This window comes from Chroicocephalus ridibundus, chromosome 10 (genome assembly GCF_963924245.1).
Source record: "Chroicocephalus ridibundus chromosome 10, bChrRid1.1, whole genome shotgun sequence".
Taxonomy (NCBI): domain Eukaryota; kingdom Metazoa; phylum Chordata; class Aves; order Charadriiformes; family Laridae; genus Chroicocephalus; species Chroicocephalus ridibundus.
Genome location: NC_086293.1, coordinates 4,100,413 through 4,127,005, shown reverse-complemented (window position 1 = coordinate 4,127,005; position 26,593 = coordinate 4,100,413). Strand labels below are relative to the sequence as shown.

At 38.3% G+C, this 26,593-nt stretch overlaps 1 protein-coding gene across 12 annotated transcripts in view; it reads left to right on the top strand.

The window, feature by feature from the left end:
- Positions 1-26,593, top strand: part of ATP2B2 (ATPase plasma membrane Ca2+ transporting 2) — a 429,063-nt gene that overhangs the window by 323,367 nt on the left and 79,103 nt on the right. For 10 of the 12 annotated variants that reach the window (XR_010072835.1, XM_063348415.1, XM_063348414.1 and 7 more), the window contains 4 exons: positions 4,858-5,115; positions 6,091-6,216; positions 15,177-15,302; positions 25,251-25,292. Coding sequence is in view for 11 of the 12 variants with exons in the window: in XM_063348415.1 (XP_063204485.1) it covers positions 4,858-5,115; positions 6,091-6,216; positions 15,177-15,302; positions 25,251-25,292 (552 nt within the window). In the remaining variant the exon portion in view is untranslated. The remainder of the gene's footprint in view (positions 1-4,857; positions 5,116-6,090; positions 6,217-15,176; positions 15,303-25,250; positions 25,293-26,593) is intronic. The other 2 variants (XM_063348419.1, XM_063348423.1) reach the window with 1 other exon arrangement.

Here is a 26,593-nt window from a genome sequence, read left to right as displayed (position 1 = left end):
GAATCCTCTTTACCTTTGGATTCTATCTTCCCTTCAACTCCCTTCTATAGAAAAGTTTTTCAACAGTCTTTGCTGACCTATTTCTGGTCAAATTTTAAGCTCTTAAAACTCAGTTCTCCTTCCACAAGTTTTTGGTAACGTACTTCTGAGATGTGTTATGGAGGGCACAATCGTATTAGTCCCCTTTTGTGTTTCCGAATGTTGGTCGAGGCCGCGCTCCCAGGTGCTCCCACTGCCCTGTGGGGGTTCTGCTCCCCTCTGTGTTCCCGCACGCTCCTTCCGAGGGACCCAGCCCGCTGCCTGACTTCATCTGCTTTTGCTGTGCCAGAGGAGCTACAGCCCTTTGCGTTCTTGACTTGCAGTCAGATGTTTCTAATCGCGGTTTCAAACTGAGTATGCATTTTCTGTCTCGTGAGGATGAGACTTTGGGGAATGACACGCACATGGCATATGTTCATAGTTATGGTAGAAAATAGCTTCATATTAAGAACTTGTTTACTTTTTTGAAATTGAATTTTCTGACAGATAGGACCTATGTTAAATATAATTTTAAATGAGCACTTCACAAATCACTGTCCTGGAATAAAACCCTAGTACAAGTCACATATGCATATTAAAAATACTTTTGTGATGCTTTCAGTCTGTGCCTTTCAGTCAAATCTCAGGCATGTTTTTCAGAAACAGTGGGAACCAAGTACTGTCTTGTGAAAGCGCAACAGCAGTCTTAGACCTTAACACAATTTTTTAAAGCTCATATGAGCATTCTTAATAAGCATTCGATGCTTTAAACCAAGTTTTGTTACTTAGGCATATTATTATTAACGTCTTTTGTCTGTCTTACTTATATTCCTTTTTTTCCCCTTACCTGTAAAATCAGTACTGTGTCACTCTGTGCTACAATAAGGAGAACAGATAGTATAAGTGTATAGTTAAGAAGTATGTGGGGTTTTTCTCCTATGAATGCATACAGTTTCTTCCTGTAAATTCATATAAGTCTTTCTAGAATTTCTAGAAAGTCCTGTGTGGTACAAAGGCAGAAGAAAAAGAAAAAAAAATGGTTTTCCTTAAGCATATAAGAAAGAATTCTACAGCTTGTACCAATGGAGATGCAAGTTTCCATTTTTTTTTCCTATGAAAAGGGAATATTTCTACAATAGTTTTGAAGCAAGGACACAACGTAGTTCAAGAAAATGTTCCCTGACGGATAGGTCATCTCGGGAAGGGCAGGTTGAATTTTTAAATCCTGCTTGTCTGTAAATTTCTGCTTAAAAAAAAAATCTGTTCTGAAATCTTGCTATTGTAAGAACTAGATAGTTATTTACTTCCTCTAAGTTGCTACAGTTTATTCCTGTAATGAGAGCGATGTACACACTTTGCATGAGTTTAGCGCTTCTATCCCATTGCATTTCTGTGGGAGTGTAAAAAGCAACGAGAGAGTCCTGGGATCAGCTTGGTTAATACTGAAAGAGCCTGGGTTTAGTTACATTAGGCTAGATCCACAAAAAGTGCGATTTCATTTCTGAACTGTTGTTAAACTATCTACCTGCAAGTCGTGGATGTTCAAAAGCCTGTCTCAGCTGCTGCTTGATTTTGGGCTTACCTTGTCCTTTACGTTCAAACTCCTTGCATAGCTGGAGTTCTGCTTCCTCCTGACCTGAAACATACTGATAGTGAAGCACTGGGGGTTTTTTATGTTATTTAGGACCACCAGTCACCTGACGTGTGGGATGAAATGAGGGCATCAGCTAGAGCAGACAGGAGCGCCCTTGTTTGTGGTGCTTAGGAGAGGACATGGCTGGCCAGCCTGCGGGTGGGGGTCTGCAGGGCAGTGACTGAGGTTCCCATTTGTGTAATACCAGCCTTTTTGTGATCTTTGAAATGGTGGTCCTGACTTCTGATCCTTGGAGAGAGAATGGAAAAAAAAAAAAGCGTGTCAAATTTAGCGACACTTTCCAAGAGCTTGATCTAAGTTCAGTCTGTTTTCTCCAGATTCTCTTTTGTTCTTACAAACCTTTTTTTCGTCTGTAATATGAAGAGGGAGTTACGTTCTTTGCTTGCGTGTGATCTATGAGACAGGTGAACACAATTCCTTTCATCTTCATGATAACGTCTTGTATTATTTACGTGCTATGTCAGACTATTTTTTCTGGTTATATGAACACACTCGGAATGGTATTGTTTCTGTTAACATGGAGATCGGTTGTGACAACACATACACACAAAATTAATTTCATTACTCAAGTCAATGAATATTTTTATTTTTTACCTGTTTTTACTGAATCAATAAGTTGGGGTTTTTTTCCTGTGGGGACACAGAAATATTAGTCTCCAGGCCATGCAAGGCGCGGTGTGTGAGCACTGGGCGCGGGTGCCCTGGCAGCCTGTCGGGGCTTTTTCTCTGGCACATCTCGGAGACAGTGACCAGAACTATTGGTTCTTTGGAATAACAGCAATGACTTTCTCAAAAGTGGTAGTTTTCTGCTGTAGAGGGAGGATATTCTACTTATCTAATATTACTATAAAGTTTATACGTGTCCAGAGCCATAATGGGATCCTTATAACGAAGGGCAAAGCGCAGCTTGTGTCTTTCAGACAGCTGACTTTTGGGGTATGCTGATACAGCTCAAATTAAAAACTGTATGTTAGTATTACATAACGCTAAGTCTTGATTTTGTAGAAAATATCATGGTATAGGTTATCAATAATCCATCTGCAGAAAGCAAAGATTTTCAGTGAAAGCATGAGGCGGCAAGTTACAGAATAAATAGCACGGCCGTGGGAATGGCGAGAATCGCTGCGGGGCCGAGAGGTGACTGCTGTCACCCAGCCCGGACCGAGGGGTCCCCGCGGGAAACACCACCGGCTTGTGCTGCTGTAGAAGCCAGGCTAAACCTCAGCCATCTAAAAAGGCAGCAAAGTCAGTCTTTGGCTGTGGCTAGACCAGGCCACAGTGAGAAACAGGAGGGGAGGCACGCTGGTAAAAAGAACAGGGTATTCGTGGTACTTCATTTTAAATCATATCTAGTAAAAAATGAATTGTGAAGTAGTTGTACTAGGAAGCCACTTGGTCCAAACAACGCAAAAGCAAACCTACTGATTTGGAAAAGGAGTCTAAAATTTAACCGAGGCCCATTCAGATGATTAAGGTTAAACAGAGCAAAGTTCATTAGTCCTTCCCCAAAGTAACGTTCTGCAGAAGGAAGAAACTGCAGACGTGGTTTGCAAGTTGCCTTTGCGACTGGTTTTAAGTAGCGTAAGGTATTAACTTAGGAAAGGTTACTTTATTTTTTTCATGGGTGCTATAAAAATGGTTTCTGTAGCAAGGTTCTTGTACTGCTGATACAGGTTCACGTGGGACATGAGTCCAAGGGTGTCCCTGCTGGGAAAGCCCCTTCTCCTGGGAGTCAGCTTTGCCTTTCAGTTAGGTTAGGGCTAAATTTACACTGCAGAGAACGTTGGTAAAAACTTCCATTATTTTAATTGTTTTCTGTTCACCCAGTGGATGTTCAGTCTTATCTTTCTTCCTTTACTTTGGGTAGTTTTGTTACTGTTCATATGCAAGAGTAGTTACTCAGCTGGTTAATTAATTATGAGCTTATGTTACAGGGAAATCTTTGTAACTTAAAAATAGAAATGAAATTGCTTGTTAATTCCCTCTAGTGACAGGTGACGAATATACCAAAATTAAACTTTAGTCATAGATGGCAGCAACTCTGTTGCTAAGTTGCTGAAGTCCCTGGTACCTGGGTGAGATGGAAGAGCGATGTCAGATGCCTCCCCAGTTCAGTTCTTCATGAAAAATGAAAAGATTTCTTTTCTGCCCTGGTCACTCGGGAGAGGAGACTCGATTGTCCAGCCTGAGTTCTTTTTTTCTCCCCTGTCACTGGGGATATCTCTGAACCATGTGATTCTAGTACGTGTCCTTTGCTGTCCGCTACTATAAACTCATGAATCTTCTTTTCGCTCTTATTTCATTAAGAAGGATAGCCATATTAGTTTTATTTTGTGAATACTATCTATGAAATTTATTTAAATTTTATTTGCCTGTGACTTTGAAATAAATAATTAGCAGACGTGTATGAAACGATGCAGAATTAACGCTTCAGAATTAGTACATAGAATTTTTTTTTTTAGCACTGTTTTAGTTGTGACAAAAATAATATACTTGCAGTTTTCTAAGCATGCCACGGTATTTCTCTGTAAGGAAGAATGATGAATTAATATTAGTCTATTATTTTTACTCAGGGTTCCCTAATATATTTCATTATCACATTTGAATACTTAGATATCACATTTAAATGCTTAGTTCATCTCAGTAATCTTTAAACAAGTGTTCCTTACAAGTATGTTCAGTTGAGAACATTTGGAAATTGTTTTGAAAATTATTTCTTAAATCTGTTTTAATTTAATCTGTTTTTTTAATCTTAATGTAATGTCGTTGCTTTCAATTGATTGATGTTACTCATTGCTTTAGACCTTCTTGCCACGCTTACCAAGTCCTCCTTATTTCTGGGAATGCCTGGTGGCTCAGGGGAAGCTGTCAGCCCTTCTCTTGGATAACACGATCGGTGCCTTCTTTTCCCATTTGTTTAGTTTGGGCTTACTGAGAATAGCTTGTTCAGTAGAAAAATAAAAAGACCTAAAATCGCTATTGATTCATTTTCTTTCTCTTTTCCTCAGGCATCTCCACTTCTGCTTTTTCTCTGCCCCACCATGTTTCATTTAGCAGACAGTGCTTGGAACAGCAGTTCTGTTCCTCAGCCTTGTTGTGATTTCGCAGCAGGTTTGTCGCCTTGTGCTAACCACGCTAGACCCCGTCTTTGCTTGACTGAGCGCTTCTTCGCGTTGCCTTGGCAGGGTGTGGTACTGCGACAGGCGGAGCTGAAGACGAGGGTGAGGCTGAAGCTGGCTGGATCGAAGGTGCTGCCATCCTACTCTCCGTTATCTGTGTCGTACTCGTCACTGCCTTCAATGACTGGAGCAAGGAGAAGCAGTTCCGCGGGCTTCAAAGTCGTATTGAGCAGGAACAGAAATTTACCGTTGTCCGAGGTGGGCAGGTTATCCAAATCCCAGTGGCAGAGATAGTAGTTGGTGACATTGCACAGGTGAAATATGGTAAGTTTTGACAACTTGATGACTACTTTTTGGAACTTTATTTATTCTCCTTTCCCTTTCTGGCAGAATAGACTCATTTCACTGGAAGTGATTTAAAAGACAGAGAATTACGTGTTGTCATTATGGTCCGCAGTAAGATACCAATTTGGCTGTTAGGGCAAAAGGAGAACCTTGCTATAAAATTGCACTAGGTAATTTAGTGCCGTAATCTTCACTTCCTTTCACTGACAAGGACAAGAACTGTTCGCACAGAGGTAATTCTCTTACACTATTTGGAAATTTTGGTTTCTGTCCGGTTAGGAATAAGAGTAAGTACTTCTAAATGCTCTGTGAAAGGGAATTCTGCCTCTGTGCTCCTCTGGTAGGCTGCTCCAGAGCTATGGATCCCATCAGTTCCCCCACGTCGGGGGCTTCTAGGAGGTGGATGCCATATAAGCACGTGCCGTGGGGAAAGCCCTGTGCTCCAGTGAACAGGAAGGACCTCTGCAGGAACCCCGTGTGCTCTGTGTTTGAAGGGCAAATTCCAGCAGGACGCCTGCTCTGTCAGCGTCTGTCAGTCCTGGACTCGGCTAGGGGCTTCCGGAGAGGGAAGGGGAAAGGGCGGCTTGGCTGTTTGTTAGCCATTGTCAGTTCCCGTGAAGTCTGACATAGAAACCTTCACGTCATGTCAAGAAGAGTATTCCCCTTGCCAAATCTCAGTGATTATTCTGTTCATTGCATGTTAAATGTGATGCGTTCTGATTCTGGGATAGCATTGGGCAAAAGCTAGTTGCAATACAAAGGCCCTTCCCTATAGGATTACGATAATATGGCTAATATGGACCAATACGGTAGTAATTCTTTCACTTTTGCTTCCATTTTATGTTCTAATGCATTGTTGTTAATTCTGATTTTATAATAAAAATCATTATGTAATTATAAAAACAATCTTACTGAAACCACTGTGGTTTTCTGTTACCATGTTCTCACTGAAAGGTGATCTTCTACCTGCCGATGGGATATTTATTCAAGGAAACGATCTTAAAATTGATGAAAGCTCTTTGACTGGAGAGTCAGACCAAGTCCGCAAGTCTGTTGACAAAGACCCGATGCTACTGTCAGGTAAATCTGCCGGAATCCTTGCCGAGTTATCTCTTATGCACTGCTTTGTTCATGATTTGTTTTGTTTTTCCACACCATCAGGTTTTGGTAACCTAGATACCACTGGTCTCCTGAAGGCAGACGCTGGCTGTGTCTGTTTGTCATGCAAAAGACATGCTATTGTTTTTTGATTGTGTGCAATTATTTCTGATTATGATACTTAAGAAAGTATCCCTTAGGGAAATAAAAATTGTTTCAATTCATTGCCTGCTAGTTTTAATTTAACCATTACATTTCAAAGCCTTTTAAAGTCTCTTTAAACACTTTGTGTGTATACTAGACACACTAGAAAAAGAAACAACGTGCTTTGAAGGAAACGGATATACAAAAATATTGTGGGTTTGACTTCTGTGGTAAATTCAAGTGATTTGTAATATTTGTATTTTGTAATATAATTCTATATAGTAAATCGGTTAAATAGAACGTGATTTTTTTTTTAATTTCAATAAATATAGTTTTTAAATAGGTTGATTGTTGATAGATTCCAGCTGGGATGTGATCGCAAAAGCACAGCCCGCTAATCTCGTAACGATCATGAATGTGTTATAACCTGAAACGGTCATTTTCAAATACATCGGAACTTTTTATTCGTGGAAGGGATTCTCTTCGCTGCCTGGTTGCACGGTCAGCCAAGAGCCATCCCAACTAGAACATTTCGGTTGGAGTGCAGCAGGCAGGCGCGCGTTCCTGCAGGAATCCTGCCTCCGTCCTGCCCCCCGGAGCTGGGGTTTCCCAAGCAGCAGCTCTTGGGAGATGCTTTTGTGCCAAAGAGACAAGTAGCGCCAAGTGAGAATGTGACAATTTTTATTGAATTAACAGTGCAAATCCTTCCCAAATTTAAAATCAGATAATTAGTTCACTAACTATGAAATTATGACTGTTTATTATGCAAATTATGGGATTGTGGTCTGATAAAAAACCATCAAATTTCAGTCAAATGTGGCCGCGTTAACTTAAGATGAAGAAATTGCTAATGTTACTTGTGGACTTGCCATTGCCACAGTGTTCAAGAGCCTGTTAATTAATTTTAACTTTATCAAGCTTCAAGCATCTTTCTGCCTGAAACTGCGTATTAAAAAGGATTTTTTTCAAACGACACGGAAAATTTCTATCACTTCTGAGAATAAAGCAGCAAAACAAATTTCATTTGCTCTTTTAGGAAAAAAATTCCTTTGGTTTCTTTGAAAACATTCTGGGTGTTATTTGTTAAACGTTTTTGCTGCAGTGTCCCTGCCAAGCGTATGCCTTTTGCTGGTCATGTTGTAAAACTCCAAGTTTTTCCAAGTTAGAAATTTCTGAAAGACGTGTTTGCACATGTTCACTAGAGGCTAATAAAGATTAGTGGGGCAGCTGCAAATGCCAAAGGCTGCATTTGTGCAGAGAAAATACAATTAAGAGCTCAGTATTTGCAGGTAGTACCTCTGTAGAAATGCTGAGTAGCGGGGACAGTGCCGCTTCCCAATTCTTTGTGTCCTTCGGGCTCCTTGAGACACTGTAGGGTAACTTCAGGAAGCGTTCTGACTTTCGTGAGAAGTGTGTGAAGCCACTGGTGGTTATTTTTGCTAGTTTTACAACAGTTTGATTTATCCTGGTAGTGCAGCTGTTTAGGCTTCACTTGATTGTGGATTAAGCATTCTCCTGCAGATGCTTTCCGAAGTGTGAACGGGGAGGCCTGCAGTGATATTTTGAGGAAGGGTAACTGACTGTTGCTGGTCCTGAAAAAATTTGTAATCCAATCTTGCCCTTGAAATATTTGTACATTCTTTTTCCACTTCTTTTCCCTTAGCTGACAGTTGTACTGTTTCGTACGTAAAACTTTGTAACTGGAACAGAATTTTCATTTTAAAGAGATAGTTTTAAAAATTATATTTTCTTATAGAAACTGCTATCACGAAATATCACAGACTTCTATCAATTGAAATACCCTGTTGTTGAATTCTAGAGGTTTTCTCATTATGAAGTTTCCATCAGTTTGTGTACTCTCACGTATTCCTGGATTGAATTCGGTCTTTTTGAATGCCCATAGGTTTCAGTGGTGGCAATGAAGATCATGAAGGTATTGCCCTGAAAAGGCATCATGGGAAGAGAAAGGGAAGGCAGTGGATTTAGGAGAAAAGGTGTTTTTGTCTTGCTTCCCAAAACTCAAATTTCTTTGCTATAAGGAGAGAAATTTGTCTTTATGTTTCTATTGCAGAGTTAAAGTTTAGGCTCTTTATTTTTCTCTATTACTGTGTAATCTCTGTTGTGATTACAAAGAAGGTGAATGTGGTATTTTAACAAGCACTGGACACACCTTTTTTTCCATACTTACGCTAATGAATTTTTACTGATACCAAGTTAGAAAATCCATGAACTCTATTTGCTCAGGAGCAGAGTTGATGATTTGAAATTCTACCACGCAAAAAACTACCTTTTCCCGTAAATAAAGTGCAAGGCTTAATCACAATGATGCGTGAGCTTATGTGTCCACTGGAAATTGTTAGTAGTCCAAAACCCAAAAATCTGGAAACCACCATGTCTTTCAGGGTGGGTTTTGCCTGGTTTAAAAACGGAGTTCTTGTTGGATGTTAGCCTAGGCTTATATTTTTATAGAACTTTCTTAAAGAAAAAAGCCAACAAAACAACAAACCACCCCCCACAAAAACAGCAAACAGACCTTAGGTTTTCCTCTTATCTTTGCATCTGAAGACATCAGTAATTTATCTCCAGATAAGCTTTTGGAATTTAGACAGATATTGTCAGGATGTTGCTTGCCACTGTTCTCTTGTAGTCGTCTGTTGGAAATTAAAACAGTCTACATTTGACAGAGGAATAACTGAAAAAAGGTAACATTTGAATTGCAGCCACAGTCTGTTTTGTGAGTCGAAATTTGGTGAAAGATAAACACCCTGAATCAGGAAGTGTTATTTTCACCATTGGCACCTGAAACAACATTTTTAATATTCGATCAGTTTCAATGACATAATTAAACTAAATGAGTTTCTGTGCTTAATGTCCTGTTTAATCATCCAGACAGTAATTTACTGTACTTGTGAAGCAATTCTGAAGGGTACAAGTGCTGACTAACCCAGATGGTGCATCTCCCTCTGTATGTAGCACATTTGGTACCACCTAGGGAGGCAGACATGGAAATACAGACTCCGATACACCTGAAACCAAAGGAAGCAGCATCTCTTCTATAGTTCCACTGTACATCTGTCTAAAACATTTTCTTGTAGTTCACTAACAGAGATTTGCATGCACAGTGTAGCATAAGCCATTGCATCAGAAGTCACCAGCTTAAACGAGACCGTGGGGACGTTAAATTTCTTTGCAATGAGCATGGGCATGTACCAAGCAAGAGATGAGTGCAGCTTGGGTAACCAAACTGACCGCTACTCAACGGGCTGGACTGACGCTTTGTACAGTTCAAAGTTCGGAGAAATCCCTGACTCCTGAATACAGAAGTTTTGATGATGAGTCCGGCCTCAGCATTCCACACAGTGAAGTATTTTGGGGTACCATGTGATAATAATCATCATCGCAAAAAATACATTAGGCTTACTGTTTAAAACTTTTTTTCCGGGTATTTAGATGAATTTGATTGTGGCATGAAAAAGTTACGTAGAGGAGCTCACCTAGTGCAGTTCTCACTGAACTGAGACTGGCAGAACACTACTTTGTCCTAACATAACTTCTAGAAACGAGTCTTTCTATCAGTGCGCAACAAGGATTGGAAACAAAAGACGACAGAGCTTATTCAAGAACAAATAAATAGAAGAAATCTCTTGGTCATGGTGCTTTGTTAGGTTTTGGACATAAAAAGGAAGCTTGATTAAGGAATCGGGTCAGTTATTGCCTGGAGAAAAATAGTTCTGTCTTAATTCCCTGCCAGAAAATATTCCAAGCTAGGCTTCTAGCACAGCAGAAATTTTCAGAACAGAGCAGCTAACTTGAAATGTCCCTAATTATTTGGATGTGTTGAAATCTGGTTTATTATTAACTTCAGTTATCTCTTAGTAGTTGCAGTGACTAGAACAGTTGTTTAGATATGTAGATGGAGAATTTTCGTTCACCGCAAGTTTGCTGGAAGTAGCAAAGCAGTATAAACCCCTCAAACTGGCACATCTGGTTTTCTTTTCTTGTTTTTCAGCCCTATTTCTGATGCGTTTCACCAGTACTATTGTTAGATTTGGGGGTTTCTGAGCAGTCTCATACGTAATAGCGTTTTGCCTGAGAAAGTATGTGCTATAATAGGTTCCTGATCTGTCTAATCTGTTTATCTCTTTTCTTACTAAACTAGACTTGTTCCTTTTCTATCTTGGAACATTCACCATTTATCAACTTCAAATTAAATACGCAGCATGTGAAAAAATGTATTTTACTAATATTGAAAAATTAGTCTTGAGAGGAAAAAAGTCAGTAGAATTGTTCAAGATAAAGTTGAAATACATGCTTGGTGTACAAATTAAGTGAAAAACACGCGTTCGTTCCAGAATTCCACTTATATAACAATAGCTGATTGAAGTCGTAGAGCCCATTTCTTTATTTAAGGTAACATAATTATAATACTGTTTAAATGGTGAAATTGCCAGAGTTGAGTGGCAGGAGGTTGAGCTCTTTGGTTTAGCTTAGATACTGAAGAATTTTCCCAGTAGTACTAGCAGAACATGATCTGATGATAAATTAGTACCTGCCCTAGAACATGCATTTATTTGCACCTTAACAGTTTTGAATTATGTTTTACAAGACTAACGTTAAGAAAAAGTGCAGAAAGGCATTTCAAGTTAAGACATTTTTTCCCTTTCCGGATGTGCAGAGGTAACCTTGAAATCTGGTGGACGCATATTTTTTTTTAATGAAGCTGGCTTTGATACATAGGTGTACCTGCCACTTTTTGGAGGATATTTCTACCCACCTTTGTAGTCCAACACAGAAGCAGATGCCTTCAAAACGAAACATAGGAGTACTAAAAGCACATTCTTGATGAAAATATTTTTTTAAGTGGTGTAACATCATAAAGGAAGTTCCTCTAAATTTCTGAGTTAAGTTTCGGACGTTTGCTGTTTCGTCTGATGCAGTACAACCAAGGCTGTTCTGGTTTTTAATCATCTTTTCTGTCACTTTAGGCTTGAATGTAACTTGGTTTTGGTTGTTTGGGTTGTGCTCCTAATTCGTATGTTTGTGATGTTTTGCTCTATCATATGAAAGGAAGAAAATGACTTTTTAAGAAATCAAATTTTGTCTCAGAAAGCCATAGAACAGTTCTCAATGCACTGAGAAGGTGTGCTGCCTTTTCTTTTTTTAATATATCTGACCATTAGTGCATTTTTGTTATTATTTGGCTTATTTCTGCTGAAATTTTCATTGTGTTCTAATGAGATATTTATGCTGTTAGATTAGGCTTAGTGTTGACAGATGTTCTCTCTGTTCTGTGTTTCTGTTTTCCTTTTAAGAACATGAGAGTTTTTGATTATTTAGAGAAAGATATTTTGATTATAAATAGATAGTTGCATTGCTCAGTGTGTTCTAGGACAGCAACTGGAAGAGCAGTAATGGGAAAACGGGACTTTTTAAAAAATGGCTTGCCAGTGTGTGCATGTATGTTTAAATAGTAATCTATTTAAGGAAAAAGGTTCACATGTGTCTTTTTTTGGCTTTTTGAGATTACTCAATGAAATTAATATATGTAGATGAGGATGAACCCAATAAAATGTTTTTTAAAAAGGAAGAGGAGAAAGAATCTGTCCATGGCCATTCAGATTTAGTAGATCTGAATGCCCAGTAAGATTCTCCATTAAATTAATTATATTCCTCATTTGCTCAATGTAACAGGCTCATAATTCAGTTGGTTAAAAGCCATTTTGCAGGATTTTGCAGAAAGTTTGTTTGAAGATTTCTTTTATTTTCTGCCATGGCTTCAGGCACGCCTTGCTGAGGTGCATTTCAGAGCTACAGGCATCAGTGACTGACTTCACTTGAGTTTTAAAATATTGATTGGTAGTTAATGACGGAAGTGGGTAAGTGATGGGGACAAGATAATTGAGAATAAGCATACCTGTATTTTTGCCTCATTAGCCACAGAATTGTTTAGAACAAGTCAGTTAATGACTCTACCTAATTCATGCTGTTCCAGAATGAATGAAACAGTGAAGTTATCTTAAGAAAATTAAATGGAGAACCTTACATTTATGGCAAACTTGGTAATTGTAAAGCAGTACAATGTAACTTTTGAAGTGAAGTGAAGATCTAAGGAACAGTAGATTAAAACCCGGCAAAGAATAGTAATTTGTCACAGATAGTGCAGTGACAAGGCAAAGATTAAAGTGAGTATTATAAACAGTATAATTGGTTTATTACCACAGTAGTTAAACTGTCTAGTTGACTTAAGGACTCTTAAACCAGCAAATAGCTTCAAAAGAAGAGAAAAAAAATTTTTCTCTGCATGCCCCCGTCTCCCTCACAAAGGAAAATGTAATTCCTGGACTGTGTTCTGATTCCATCTGGTCTCATTCTTCTGATGTCCCTCAGCAGCAAGCCTGGGATAATGACTGGTCTTAAAATATGATTTATTTAAAACTGTAGCACCTAGGATTAAAAACAACAGCGTTGGGCCCAGTATCGATCACTGGGGGACCTACTTGTGACAGGCCACTGGTTTGAGAAGGAGCTATTGACCCCCAGTGCACAGACGGCTTGTCTGGGCCGTGACGCACCGGTTTCTCTAGGAGGAGGCTGTGGGGAAGCGTGTGGAAAGCCTTGGAGAAATCCAGGTAGACAACACCCACCGCTCGCCCCGCATCAACCAAGCAGGTTACTTTGTCATAGAAGGCAATTGGATTTGTCAAGCCCAGTTTGCCCGTGGTGAGTCCGTGCCAGCTTATCCCAGTCACTTGCTTCGTTTGGTTTGCAGTAACCCCCAGGAGGATTCGTTCCATAACTTTCCCAGGGACTGAAGTAAGACTGATGGGCCTGTAATTTCCTGGATCCTCCTTTAAGCCTTTTCTTGTAGATGGGGGTGACATTACCCTTCTTCCAGTCTTCTGGGATGTCCAGGGATCTCCACGACTTCTCAAAGATTGTGGAGAGCGGCCCTGGGGAGGTCAGCCAGCTCGCTCAGCGCCCGTGGGTGGGTAACGTCAGGGCCCGTGGATCCGTAGGGGTCAAGCTCCTGCAGTGTTTCGCAGACGACCTCTTCCTTCACCGGCGGTGGGTCTGCACCAGCCTGGATTTCTGTTCCCAGGGCCTGAGGCCCCACGGAGCTGATAAAGACAGCGGTGAAGAAAGCGTTGAGAACCTCTGCCTTTTCAGCATTGTTGGTGACTAATTCACCTCTCCTGTTTAACAGCAGGCCAGTATTTTCCTTCTGTTTCTGCTTGTTGTCTACGTACCTGAGGAACCCTTTCTTGTAGATTTTGACGTCTCCGGCCAGTTTCAGTTTGAGCTGAGCTTTTGCTTTTCTGCCCACCCTGGCAGTGCCCTTGTAGCTCTCAACAGGTATTCATCCACTTCTCCGTCTCTGGTACGCTTCTCTTCTGCTGTCAGTGAATGGCTGTATCGGTCTGTCAGTAGGTCCTGGTCATTAGGTATTTGTTTTTCACCTGTTTTGTAGAAGCGCTACTGATCTGCTTTGTATCTTCAATGTATCATCGCAGATGATACATCTGCGTATCTTTTAAAATTCCCTAAGGATACTCTAATTATTATTAATTATTGTTACCTATTATTAATTACTAAGGATATCTCTCTTCAAACATTTTAAATATTACTTCAGTAACGAAGTTTTAGATGAAGACTTTGTCACCATATGAAATGACAAATTAGTCACAATTTGATACCATCCTTGGCACGTTTTTTCCTATGCTTCAATGATAGGGGTTTTTTTTGTATTAAGCTTTTATTAACTGGTGTTAAGTACACGTCATAACAGGTTGTTCTTCAGTTTCAAACATTTGGTAGAAATAGCCAGCGTGCAATTGCGTAGACTGATCTTTTGCAAATCTTGCGTTATAAAATTTTTCTAAAATGTAAATCAGAATACTTTTGAGTGTTTGTAGGAATTTCCACTTGTTTCTGTTTCCACAACTCACAGCAAAAGGTTTCTAAGAGGCTGTGATCTTAGGTGCACCTAACATTTGATTCAATATAAGAACAAGACCTGTAAATAAACAATTTCTATACAACAAAGCATGAAATATTTCTCAAAAGTAATTTACTTTATCTATGATATAATTACCTAGTTAAATGATCCTTCTTAGAAAAATTTAACGTACATTTTGATTTGGTTTAGAGTAATAGAAATCTCCGTACGTACTGAATTTGTTTTCAAGTGTACGTCAGATTCTTCTTGCTATTTGGGAGTCTCTTGATTTAATTAAACATCCCCTTGAGGATTTTTCTCTGTATTGATTTTTCAAGTTCGAAGATGTGAAATTGTCCTCAAAAATATTTTTTCTATGCCTGTAAATCAACCCTAACTGCAAAAGATAAGAAAAATTGCACACATATTCTCACTTCGTTTGTGTAATAGTATTCCACGTACAGTCAGTGCAGTCTTGACTAGAGTCACAGAGGAATGTTTGTAGAACTCTGAAAAAAATATTTTCAAAGCTACAAGGATAATCAGTGTGAAGCTAAACTGTTATCTTCCAAGATTTGTGAACTTGGTTAGTGACAACATTTCTTTTAAAAAGGGAATCTGATGTGTGTGGTTAATGGATGTACAGCCTAAGATTTGCCATGAAGCATCCGTTCTTGGTTGAGAATAATCTACAACAATAGAGATTATTTTTAGTACGTGATTATATTGGCCTTAATACAGATTCTTAAAGTGTAACAAATCTTTCTCAGTACTATAGTAAAAGTCTTGCATAAAATATTTAATGGTTCTGTGATTCCTTTTATTTTTTTAGCTGTATATAACCTATATTGCATATTTTCAGGTACTCATGTCATGGAAGGCTCTGGACGAATGCTTGTAACTGCCGTGGGTGTGAATTCTCAGACAGGCATCATCTTTACTCTGCTAGGCGCTGGAGGAGAAGAAGAAGAAAAGAAAGATAAGAAAGGTAAATTTCACAACACATAAGGAAGCTCCAAAGAAGGCTCTTGGGCTTGGTGTAGCCAGAGCTCTCCTCCGTTCTTGACAAATAAATATGATTTTAAAAACTTCCTTTTTTTTGTATACATTTTTGTCATTACATATCACACAGAAAAACAGCAAAAGCTGTTAACCAATAAATACATTGGATAACAAGATGTTTTTCCAGTGTGAAATGGCAGACTCTCAGTACATAATGAAATGCAAGGGAATACATGGGCATACTCCCATTGCCGTGTCTTCTGTACATAAATCCATGCTCACCTAAAATTTGCTAAGGTTTTGCTCTTGTGCATTTACATCTATGTAATATTTTTTTCATACAAAAAAACCAAAAAACCAACAAACCTTGGCCATGGAAATAATGCCTTTCTTTGAACTTCAAAAATAAAATAAAAAAGATGTGGCTTTTTGCTAGCCTAGTTGTTTAATGTCAGTGACTGACTGTAGAGGCATTTGAATTTCTTAAGGAGTAAAGGTCAGACTAAGAATAGTAAAAGAGAAGAAAGTAGCAGTAAATGAACCAGAGAGTTTGACTTTGGTGTCCTGTATCAATTAATGAAATCAAGAAGTCTCTTTAGACTTTTCACCATGTTACAGTGTGATGTCATAAGCAATTGCTAATTGATGGGTTGCGCACTAAGCAGAAACACGATTTAATGTGTGTCCTTTCCAGTTTTTGTTCATACGGTCTTGTATATTGTTCAAGTCTACTTTCAGAACTTCATTCCGAGTTTGTTCTAAGAGTATTTATCATTCAGACATAATTAAGGGCTAATTAATATGTTTTTTTTTAAACATTTCCACTCTCTTTAGTGGTTTTCACTGTTACTAAAAAAAAGAGTAGTTATAGGTTTGCAGAACATTTAACTTAGTATCTCTCAGGCAGGGTGGTTCCACCTTTTTTCATTTCCATCCTTTTAATTTGAAGCTGCAGATAGGAAGGCCAAATTTAAGTGGTTTTCATGACCTACAGTTTCCATTTCTAAATACGTTCAACAAGTTCAACAACGTGACGCCGTGTTTCTCTGAGGAAATCCCTTTTTACTTGATGAAAAGAGGCATTTGCCATTTCATTTCTACACAGAAGTGCCCAATACCTGCTAGGCAAGGTAAATTCTAGGAACGTGAAAAGGAGAAAGACTGAAACTTCCCAAAGTAGAGCCCTTCCATGCCAGACTAGTTTTGAACAGTATCGTAGAGTCTAATCTTGATGTCGTTAAGAGAAAGACTCCTGGACACAGACCTTTTGAGATCTGGCAGCACCTGAGGATATCGTAGGAGAGAAGGAGCAACTTCAGCACCAGTTTGGAGGTGGCAGCTGGCTGCCCCGAGGTCCTGCCTTTGTCCGGGCTGGCCGCCTCCCTGTTGTTTTGCTCGGGACACTGGCGATTCTCTCGCGTTTCATTGTGGAAAGCCTTGAGAGACAGGGAAGGAGCCGTCTGAGGCAGCAGCGTAACGTACTGCCCGGAGACAGAGGTTCTCACAGAGGTGTGTAAGGGCGGTTGGCGCAGACGCTGAATCGAGCTGGGTGTAGCTACAATGCCAAGAAAACTCCCTCACGTTCTCTGCTGTTTCTCGCAGCGTTGTGCTAGTGCCGAGGAGCGCCCGGGCAGAGCCGCTTGCAGATTGAGGCCCACGCTCAAATAACATACTCCCATATATAAACCTGCGATTCTCTGAAATCCTGCCAGTCACAAATGTTTGTTTCAGTCTTATGTGGGTGTATGCTTTTATCCTTCATTAACGTTTTGTAAAAATCATCATGCAGGTGTGAAACAGGAGGATGGACATCAGCTTCCAGGTAGAGTAAGAACTGTACCCCATCAAATGGAACGATGAGGCTTTTAGCCAGCAAGCTTTGGTGCAAATCGGGGTGGCACTAATGATTAAAATAATTGTCTTTGAATCAGCCCAGTTAAATTAAAGAATAATTTCAAATCAACAGGATTGTTCATGGCAAACATTTAAGTGTGCACACGTTGTTGGTGCTGCAAATCTTAATGTTAAGCTTTGAATAATCAGTTATTCTCCAGAAGTAAATTACAGTATATTAAATGTTGAAACGCATGATTTGCTGTTAGCAGTTCATGCTGTGCTGGTTAGTATGAGTATCCAAATGGAATAAAAAATAAGCATGAATAACCAAAACAGTTTAAGTTATTACCATCACAGTAATCAAATTTGCAATTGAAATTTTCATGAATGCAGCGACACAGGGAGTGTTTTTAAATCCTGTATGCTGTTTATTTTCTTCTCCCAATTTACCATTTGTAAACAAAACAAGACCATTTTTCTTGAAATACAAACCAGTACAGTGTGAAATAGTCACCGTGGGTCAAGTACTGAGGAAGTGCGAGAGTCTCCGTCGGGGTTCATTATAGGACTTTTGTGTTCTGTTATGAACAATTAACCAACAGAAGCAAAACAAAACTTACTTTATCTAGTATTTGTAGAGACTAATTTTCTGGACTCTAGAATAAAAAAAACTATAATAAGATAATAAAAACTTCTTCACGTTTTTCACCTTCCTGTTAGGAAAGGTTGCTCGACCGATTTCTCTAATACACAGATATTTGCTGGAAAAAAAAAAAATTTTCTTTTCTGATACTTTTCACATTTTACCACAAAACAGGCAGTTACATAATGTCTATTATTTGGATTTAAAATAACTCATTGTTCTCCTCCGGATTATATTTGCCAAATTCTGTATTTCTTCTACATTTCCACATGCAGTATTGAAAAGTTTAATGTTCCTGCTCGGATCAATGTGCATATTAAGTAGCTTATGCCAGGACGTAGGTTGAGCCCATGTTAGACTGGGCTGTGTCAGCAATAATACATTGTAATGCGCAACATTAGGTAAAACACAAAATGTGTAATGTTGCATATACTATGTAGTACGCTGCATATTTTAAAACTGCCCATGCATTGCATAAATTCATTAACTCAAGGGCAATATTGCAACCATTTGAATATTTGCATAACGCTTCAATTAAAGTAAAAGAAATTACACATAAAAGGACCAAAGCAATATACATAGTACTGTGTACAGTCAGTTCTCACCAGCTCTGTTAACTTTGTTAAATGTATTTCATATTTATTTATTTTATTATTCTTCCATGTATGAGTTTTTGCCTTACTTTGTAACACTTTTGGAATTACATTTTGCTTTTGAAAGTTATGTTAATTAATTTAAACCAGATTGATTTTGGAGAAAACAAAGCCATAGTATTCCATAAATGTTTTTTGGTTTGTCATGTGCATTCGTTCATGTTGTTGTTATTATTATTATTTATTGTTTCTTTTATCCATTATTGCTCAGTAGATTCTTCCCATCCCTCCTCCCACCCTCCTTCAACTACAGATGGTGCAGCAGGTGCAAATGCCACCGATAATGCAAATGCCAGCTTAGTCAATGGTACGTCAAGAACACCTAGCTTGTTTTATTTGATAGATTTCTCTCCTGACTATGTAAGATTCCCTCTTCCTTTTATGAACTGCACAGATGTTGTACGTGCATGTGATTACCCTCTGAGAGATCCTACTCCATAAACTCTATAGTAGCTTATAAGAGATGCCACAAAGATGCTGCGACTTATTTAATTTATTCACACAGAATTAAGCATGGGAGAGGAAGCAGTAGGAATTATCATCTATTTGCTATTAATTAAAACTTCAATTAAAAGGAACAGTTAAGTAAGGCTAGTTTCAAAACTTTTGAGTTGCCTTTACATGAATTTTCATTGTAAATCTCTTCTTTACACGTTTGTCAGCTTAGATCTGAAGAAGAACACGGTGATAAATGGGGTATATCTTCTTTCCTTCTGATGTGGCACTCTCATAAGTATTCATATAGTCTCGTAGTTCTGAGAAATAGTGCTGGGGTCAGGAATCTGGCTCAATTCCAACTAATGGTGCTTTAGGGATAACTTTTGCTCCTTTGAGCGTCTTTTTTCAGAAGAGACTGACTGAAAAGTTATGGTTGAGGATATTTGTGTATGCCCTTAGATATTGATCATCTAATGAGCCTGCTTGTATTTACTAAAATGAAAAAAACAATTATCACTGTAGTCAGTTTTGACTGTCTCTTAGTACAGCTTCTTGACCCCACTTCGTAGCATGCAGATGTTTCAGTACCCCTTTTAATAGTCTAATTCCAGTATTAAGTGGAGTGGGTCAGTATCAGTCTAGGCATCAGCTGTATTTTTCTGATCATCAGATACATAAGTATTTGCCAGAGAAACCTCTCCCTCTTGTACAGCACCAATGAGACGTAGAATTATTTTTGTCAGTATTATCGGGTTGATGATAGAAGTTTTTTCCATGCAGGTCAGTAGTTGCATTATGCATGTGAAACTAGAGTTTCTGACATAGCAATACCAAGTACTGAACAAATACTAAGATTTAGTAGTGTCATATCTTATTTAAAGCAACGACATAGGAAATCCTTGAGCCTATTTTAAAATAATTTCATTATAATTGAAAAAAAACACGTAACGAGATTTAAAACTTCAATCCTGCACATTCCGAGTTTGCTGGAAAACTAGGATTTACTATCCCGACATCTGACTGCATGACAGGAACCTGCGTCATCCTGGTTCCAACACCCCGGGTTCAGATTCCTTAGAGACCAGGAACCAGGAAATGAATTATGAATATTTCATTCTCCATTCTTTATGCTCCATAATTCTGCTCTGTGCTGTGTAAAGCAAACATACGCATACAACAAAGTCTTCCCAGGTATTTTCCTCCAGTCCCACTGGAGGCTGCAGTGGGACATCTATGCCCAGTCCCGTGAGTCGCTGAGCACTAAGTTGCGCATCTGCCGCAGTGCTTTGCCGGATGAGAGCCACCGCTCAGCCAGATGCAGAAATGAGCCCGAGGTTGTTCTAACCTGGTTTCTCTGTTACCAAGTTTTAGTTGCCTGGTAAATAGCTGTTGTGTTTGATCTTAATGCCTGGACTTAATATGGAAATTGAGTTCCATTAAATCAGTGTCTTAAGCAAGTATGTGATTTTCCATCATCTCTCCCATCAGAAACGATAGTTACTGTCCGTGTTTATCTTGGAGTTGAGGTACACATACTCAGTTCTTTTCAGCGCACAAAGTGTAGAAGTCAGGTTTTTGTGCAGCTGAATATATTTTTGATTTAACTCTTCTGAGGTGAGGTGGTTGAATTAATTCTGCAGATCTTTGATCATCACGGACAGGAGATACTTCCCACAATTCAACTTATCCGATGTTGTGTTCAGAGGAGAACTGAGACTTGGCAAGTCATGTTAGATCTGACTGCTTTGAAATTGGCTGGGAAATTGCCAAAGTCTGGTTTCTGTTCATACTATACATTTTTTTAGTCACCAGTGACAATGAGTGAGAGAACACTTAAAATGTAGATATGTTTTGGAAGGGATTTGGAGGAAGGAAGGAAGCAGAAAAGTTCTAAAGCAAGGAGACCAAGTTCTTGTAGATATTTTTTTGGTCTGGATGAAATTAATTTTTTCGGTTATGCGTGAGAATTATCCCTGAGGTATGACTGGAGACAAGCATTTTTACCTAAAGTCTAATATCTCTGTGTGGAAAATATCTTCAAATAAGAAAACAATATTATATACTTGAACAGGTACTTAGCTCAGGAAATGCTATTGCTTGTTCCTTGAAAGTCACCACATTGGCATTTCAAATAAAATTTCGTGATCATCTTAGTTGTCCACATACACTTGACACAAAAGAAGTATTTTGTGTTCAGTCAGTGAGTTTATAGTGATAAATTCATGTAGGTTTGTGACACAGCCTGTTTGTTATCTGCTGTATCGAGGAACTACTACAAGTTCTATTGGTTCTAATAGTTGAGATTAAAATACATAATTGTTTGATGGTCTGTGTTAAAACTATGGACCATATATTAAGTCTTTAGAAGGTCAGATCAGAAAATTATACAGAAAGGTAGTAATTCATGAAAATTCATCTAATTTTTAAGTGTTGCATTTAGAAAGGTAAATTTTTTAAAAGGAAATATGGGAAGCAGCAATCACTGTTTACAGCTTGCTTACCCCAAATTTGATTTGAAAGGTGAGCTTGTCATTGTCCAGTAGAGCACTACCCGGTTCCTAAATCAGGATTTCCATGTTGGCTTGTTGGGGGTTTTTTTGGCATTTGGTGCTCAGAGAATTTGTTACTTAAAAGTATATTCTGATACAGAAATACCATACTGGACTCAGAGAAATATTTCACATCTACTGGTAATTTTGTCAGTTCTGGCATATGTACGCTACTGTTCAATTTCTGAAAAAAAAAAATAAAAAATGCAGTTTTAATATATTTTAAAGTATTTTCTGAATTGTAAGTGAAGTCCTTTAGTGAGCACATAGAGGAATTATCTAAAACTTCCTATTTGATACAGTGGAATCAGATTTAGTCTTTTGTTGTTAACCTGTGTTTTACTAACGCATGGGCTCTGGTATCGCACTGCGTGGAAGAATTCCTAATGATTCACTTCGGATACGTTTGACGTCACTTTTCCCCCTATGTATGGATTTGCAACGTGTGTCAGTTCTTACTAGCGGCAGAACATAACGGACTTGGCAGGAAGAGGGCTATAGCTCATTTCTGTTGCAAGATGAGACATTTTGGAAAATCAGTAGGGTGTTTTCTATTTTTTGCTCCATCACAGCACATGAGAACGTAGCTCAGGTAGCTTCTTTGGTTGATTCCAAGCAGTTCCTCCAACGAACAAAGAATTTCTAATGCCGGCAATATGTCTTTGTTATTCTGTCTCATTTGACTCTTCACAAAGAGTCAGTGGGGGCTGGGGGAGGTAAAGGAGAGTCTTGGAAAGTTTGAGGAAATAACTGGATTTTGGGGTAACAACTTTGGCAGTAATGGTACATGAGTATTTTCCAAAAGACAGAAATTTTAATAAGGCAAAGGCAACGTGCAAAACTTTTTATATTCAAATTCAATACCTTCAAAGCAACTGCAGAATACAGCTCATTTTAGGAGGCTCAATGTTCTTTTCTAAACCTTCTGGTTTTTTATCCTTGCTTAGAAAAGGGGTAAAAATAAACTCAGGTGAATTCCTCCAGATTTCAGGGCCCAAAAAAAAATAAAAAAATTGCAACATTATGAAAAACATGACAGATTTTTTTAAGAACTATTTATAAAAGTATTATCAAAATATTAATAAATACTCATCCTTTTAATGTTTGTAAAAAACGCACAAAGGTCAGAAAGATGGGATAGTATTTCTGGTCCTAGCACTAACTGAAAGGAGAGGATTTCTCAGCAGTAGTGATTCTGTCATCTTAAGTTCTTTCTTAATTTCTGTCTTCGTTCATAATTTATGGCCAAGTGCAGGTTCAAAGTCATTTGGAACAGGAGGAAATAAATCCTTCACAGCATTCTTTTCTTTATCATAGTTACATAAATTACCTATTCGTTGTTATTCTATATAAATAATTGGAATATAACTTCCTGTGATGACTTTCCCCCCATCCCCCAACAACCTAAGTGCAGGAGCTGTTGAGGTTAAGAATATAGTTATTAAATACTTCTGTTTACATTGTTGTTACCATTGTCCATTTTCGGTACCGGTATTTTTAGGTAGCCGAGGGAGATGAATTGTTAGTGTAATTCATTACGACAATTATAATACCCCTATTAAATAGTAAATATATAATAAAGGTAAATACCTTGATTTACATAGAAAAATGGTGTATTTTGTGTTTGCCGGTTACGAAAGTCAAGGTTTGGGGATTGGTTTTTGTGTTTTGTTTTGGTTTTGTAGGTTGAAGAATCTTCAATTATACTGCTTTAAGGGTTGGAATTGTATTCCGAAAAAGGAACTATAGAACAGGACACAGAGCAGACTGTCTGCTCTCAATTAACGTTTTCCAGACCTTAAGGAAGCCTTTACCCTCTAGCCAGAAATCAGAATCTCTAGAGATGTTTTATGTCTTCCACTAACTTTATTAAAAACCATTCTAAGAAAAATAGCCATTAGGCAGATAGCAAGTTCAACGATGCGCTGTATGCAGGAATTTTTAAGCAGATTTCACAATGAAAACGAACTTGGTTTTATTCAGGTTCATAGATTCATGTATCATGCCAAACGTAAGTCTTTGGAAGGTAGATACCGCCTTTTTAGAAGTCAAACCAGGACAGGTGAGAATAGAGTTAGAAATACAGACAAGCAGTTGATGCTAAATGGTGTACTTCTGCATATTTTAGTATGCTGAGTGCTGAGGTGATTATATCATAGAATCACAGAATGGTTGGGTTGGAAGGGACCTTAAAGCCCACCCAGTGCCACCCCCTGCCCTGGGCAGGGACACCTCCCACCAGCCCAGGTCGCTCCAAGCCCCGTCCAACCTGGCCTTGAACCCCTCCAGGGATGGGGCAGCCACAGCTTCTCTGGGCAGCCTGGCCCAGGGGCTCACCACCCTCACAGCAAAGAATTTCTTCCCGATATCTCATCTACATCTCCCCTCTTCCAGTTTGAAGCCGTTGCCCCTCGTCCTATCGCTACATGCCCTTGTAGCAAAGCATCCTCTCCTTTACTGTAGTTCTGCGCTTCTGAATTTCTCAGTGCCTGGAGCCTGTTAGCGTGGGGTGAAGTGGAAGTGTTACAGTGAGAAATTTGTGACTGATTTGGCCATTTTTGCTCTTTCTGAGAGGGAAGTTTTTAGTGATCTCCCAATTACTGAAAATACAAACGTGCAAGAAAGGCATCTTACCCTTTTAATTTTGCTACAATTCATTCACAGCATAGAGTGAAGAAATTAATACGTATGTTGATGCATAACTTCTGCTGCTTTGTTGTGCATGTCAGTGCCAGCCGTATTATCACAGGAAGTCGGAAGAGCAGGATTTAACTGTTGTATTTTTTTTAATAAACTTTAATGATACATTTCTTAGTAGAATGTGTCAACAATCCTGCAAAGGTGTTTTAACAATTGATTTGCCTTAGCATTATTTTTTGATTGGGCATTATACATAACTACAAAAAGAGAATGGCATCAATTCTGAATGTAATATTTATAAAACTCAAGTAGCCTTTTCCGTAAGATAAATTCATGTATCTCTATGAAAGTTTCAGGGAAAGGAAGAAATTTTGAATACATTTGAAATTGTGTACTGGTTATTTTGAATATCCAAATTTTGTACGCTCTGATTTGTATTTTGCCATTTTTATTTCATACGCACTTTCAAATGGTATATTTTCAGTTTAAAAAAGCAAATAAGAACTTTGGCATGGCAAGACTATATGTAGCTAAAATACTAAATTGGAAATTCCAGATGCGCTTGGCAAATCTTTCTTTAGGATAAGTCTTGAATATAGGATGATCACTTGGTACTCGTATTTACAGGGCTAACTTGCTAGGTAATACAACCAAGGGAGGAAGATGTCATTTTAAAATCATCTGATTTACATTTTTGTTTATTTATATTTATTAACACGATCTATATTTTGTCCTAATTTACTAAAATAATGAATTTAATCCTGGAGTACATTAAGGAAGTCATGCTCTATACTGGTGTGTACCAAAATCATGCCTGTGCGGTTTTTTAAGCTCTTTGAAAGTTCAGTTCAGGATTATTATTTAATCGTACTTTCCACTTTTTTTTATATTAGTTTCACCCTCTTGATTCATGCAGTTTGCTCAAAAATATATCCAGATGTTCAGTATTTTACATGACAACATTGAACTTGACTGCAGTTCCTTGAATGTGTCGAGCTATGTTGTCCATGCTGCTAAGTAGACGTACGATAACAATGGCTACTGATCATAAATGAGTATCTGTAACACGCTCATTACTTTTGTCTGCCCTTTTTATTTAAATTCCCATTTTCATGTTCTGTCTTGGGTGAAGATTGTTTACTGTCTGTTGTCTGTTGAAATTTTTCATCATATAGGCAAAATGCAGGATGGGAATATGGAGAACAGCCAGAACAAAGGTAATCTTCTTTCATATTAAGGAGGTTGTGGATTTTATTTTTAGCATGTAGTGAAATTCTGTTAAAAAATAAAATGGAAGTTTGTGATTTGTGCCTGTGTGTAAAAACGGCCCTATTGTTTTAACAGAATGTTAAAAAAAAAAACCCAGAAAACGAAACCCAACAAAAAAACCTACCAAAGAGATTGCAGCTTACAGAATTTTGATGTGTTAGATATTCAGGGTGGGAGAAGATCAGTATTTCTAATAAGGTGTTTATAGACGACAGTTTCGTGTCAAAAGGTCATTTGAATTCATTTTTCTTGTGCAAGTTTTGTACGCTCTGTATTGTTAGTGAACTTCCAACCCTATTTTTGATATGTCTTGTCATCTTTGGTGTTTAGTGGCATTGTACAGACGTATTTGCTTTCGCAGGGAGAAGGTAAAGCAATAACAACAGGAAACCTTAAAGCCAAGATGTTATTTAGCAACGTAGAAGCGTATTACAAGGATAAATAACAGGAAGGTTAAGGATCTTAGGGGTTTCTTATTTTACGTACAATCTCAGGAAGAAATTGAAATAGATATTTTGCTTTCTCTGAAGCAAAGTCACGGTTCTCTTTTTATTATGAGAGACTCCAACTATCATTATTTTTTTGAGTTATGCCAAATAAGCAAATTAAACTATAACTTGCTCTTCTCAGGTAATTCGAAAGATTGCAAAGGTGGTGGATCAGAAACTGAATAGATAAACTCATTTGTTAATGGTACAAAACTATTAAATAAAATTATATTAAATGAATACGTTTTAAGGTCAAATAAACGAATTGGATTTCCAGGTCAAATAAGCAAGGTTTTGTACAATCTGTTCACGAATGTCAAAGCAAAGCTCTTTCATCTCATTCTATTTAATTTACTTACGTCTGTTTTCAATACGAAACAGACACATACACATATATAAACTGGAATGTCATTGCTTTTAAAAACATGTCTTTCTCTTTGATACTAAAATAAAGTTTCCTTATATTAGCATTAGCATTCTGTCAGGAAAGGATGGTTTAGCCTTTAAATTCTGTGTGTGTTTGTGGGAGAATGATCATCTGACCTGATGGTTTTGTTACTTGGACCCTGAACGCTAAGGAAACTTTTGCAGCCTGGTATTGTCTAGAATAGTGGTTCACAACGTGTGGCGCGCTGGTCGCTGTGTGCCCACGCAGTCGAGAGCAGTGGTGTGTGGATCATCTGCGGAGCCACATTACCTTCAAAACGTTTTCATTAAAAGTTTTATTATAAAGGTGCGTTGTAATCTATGAGACGTACCAA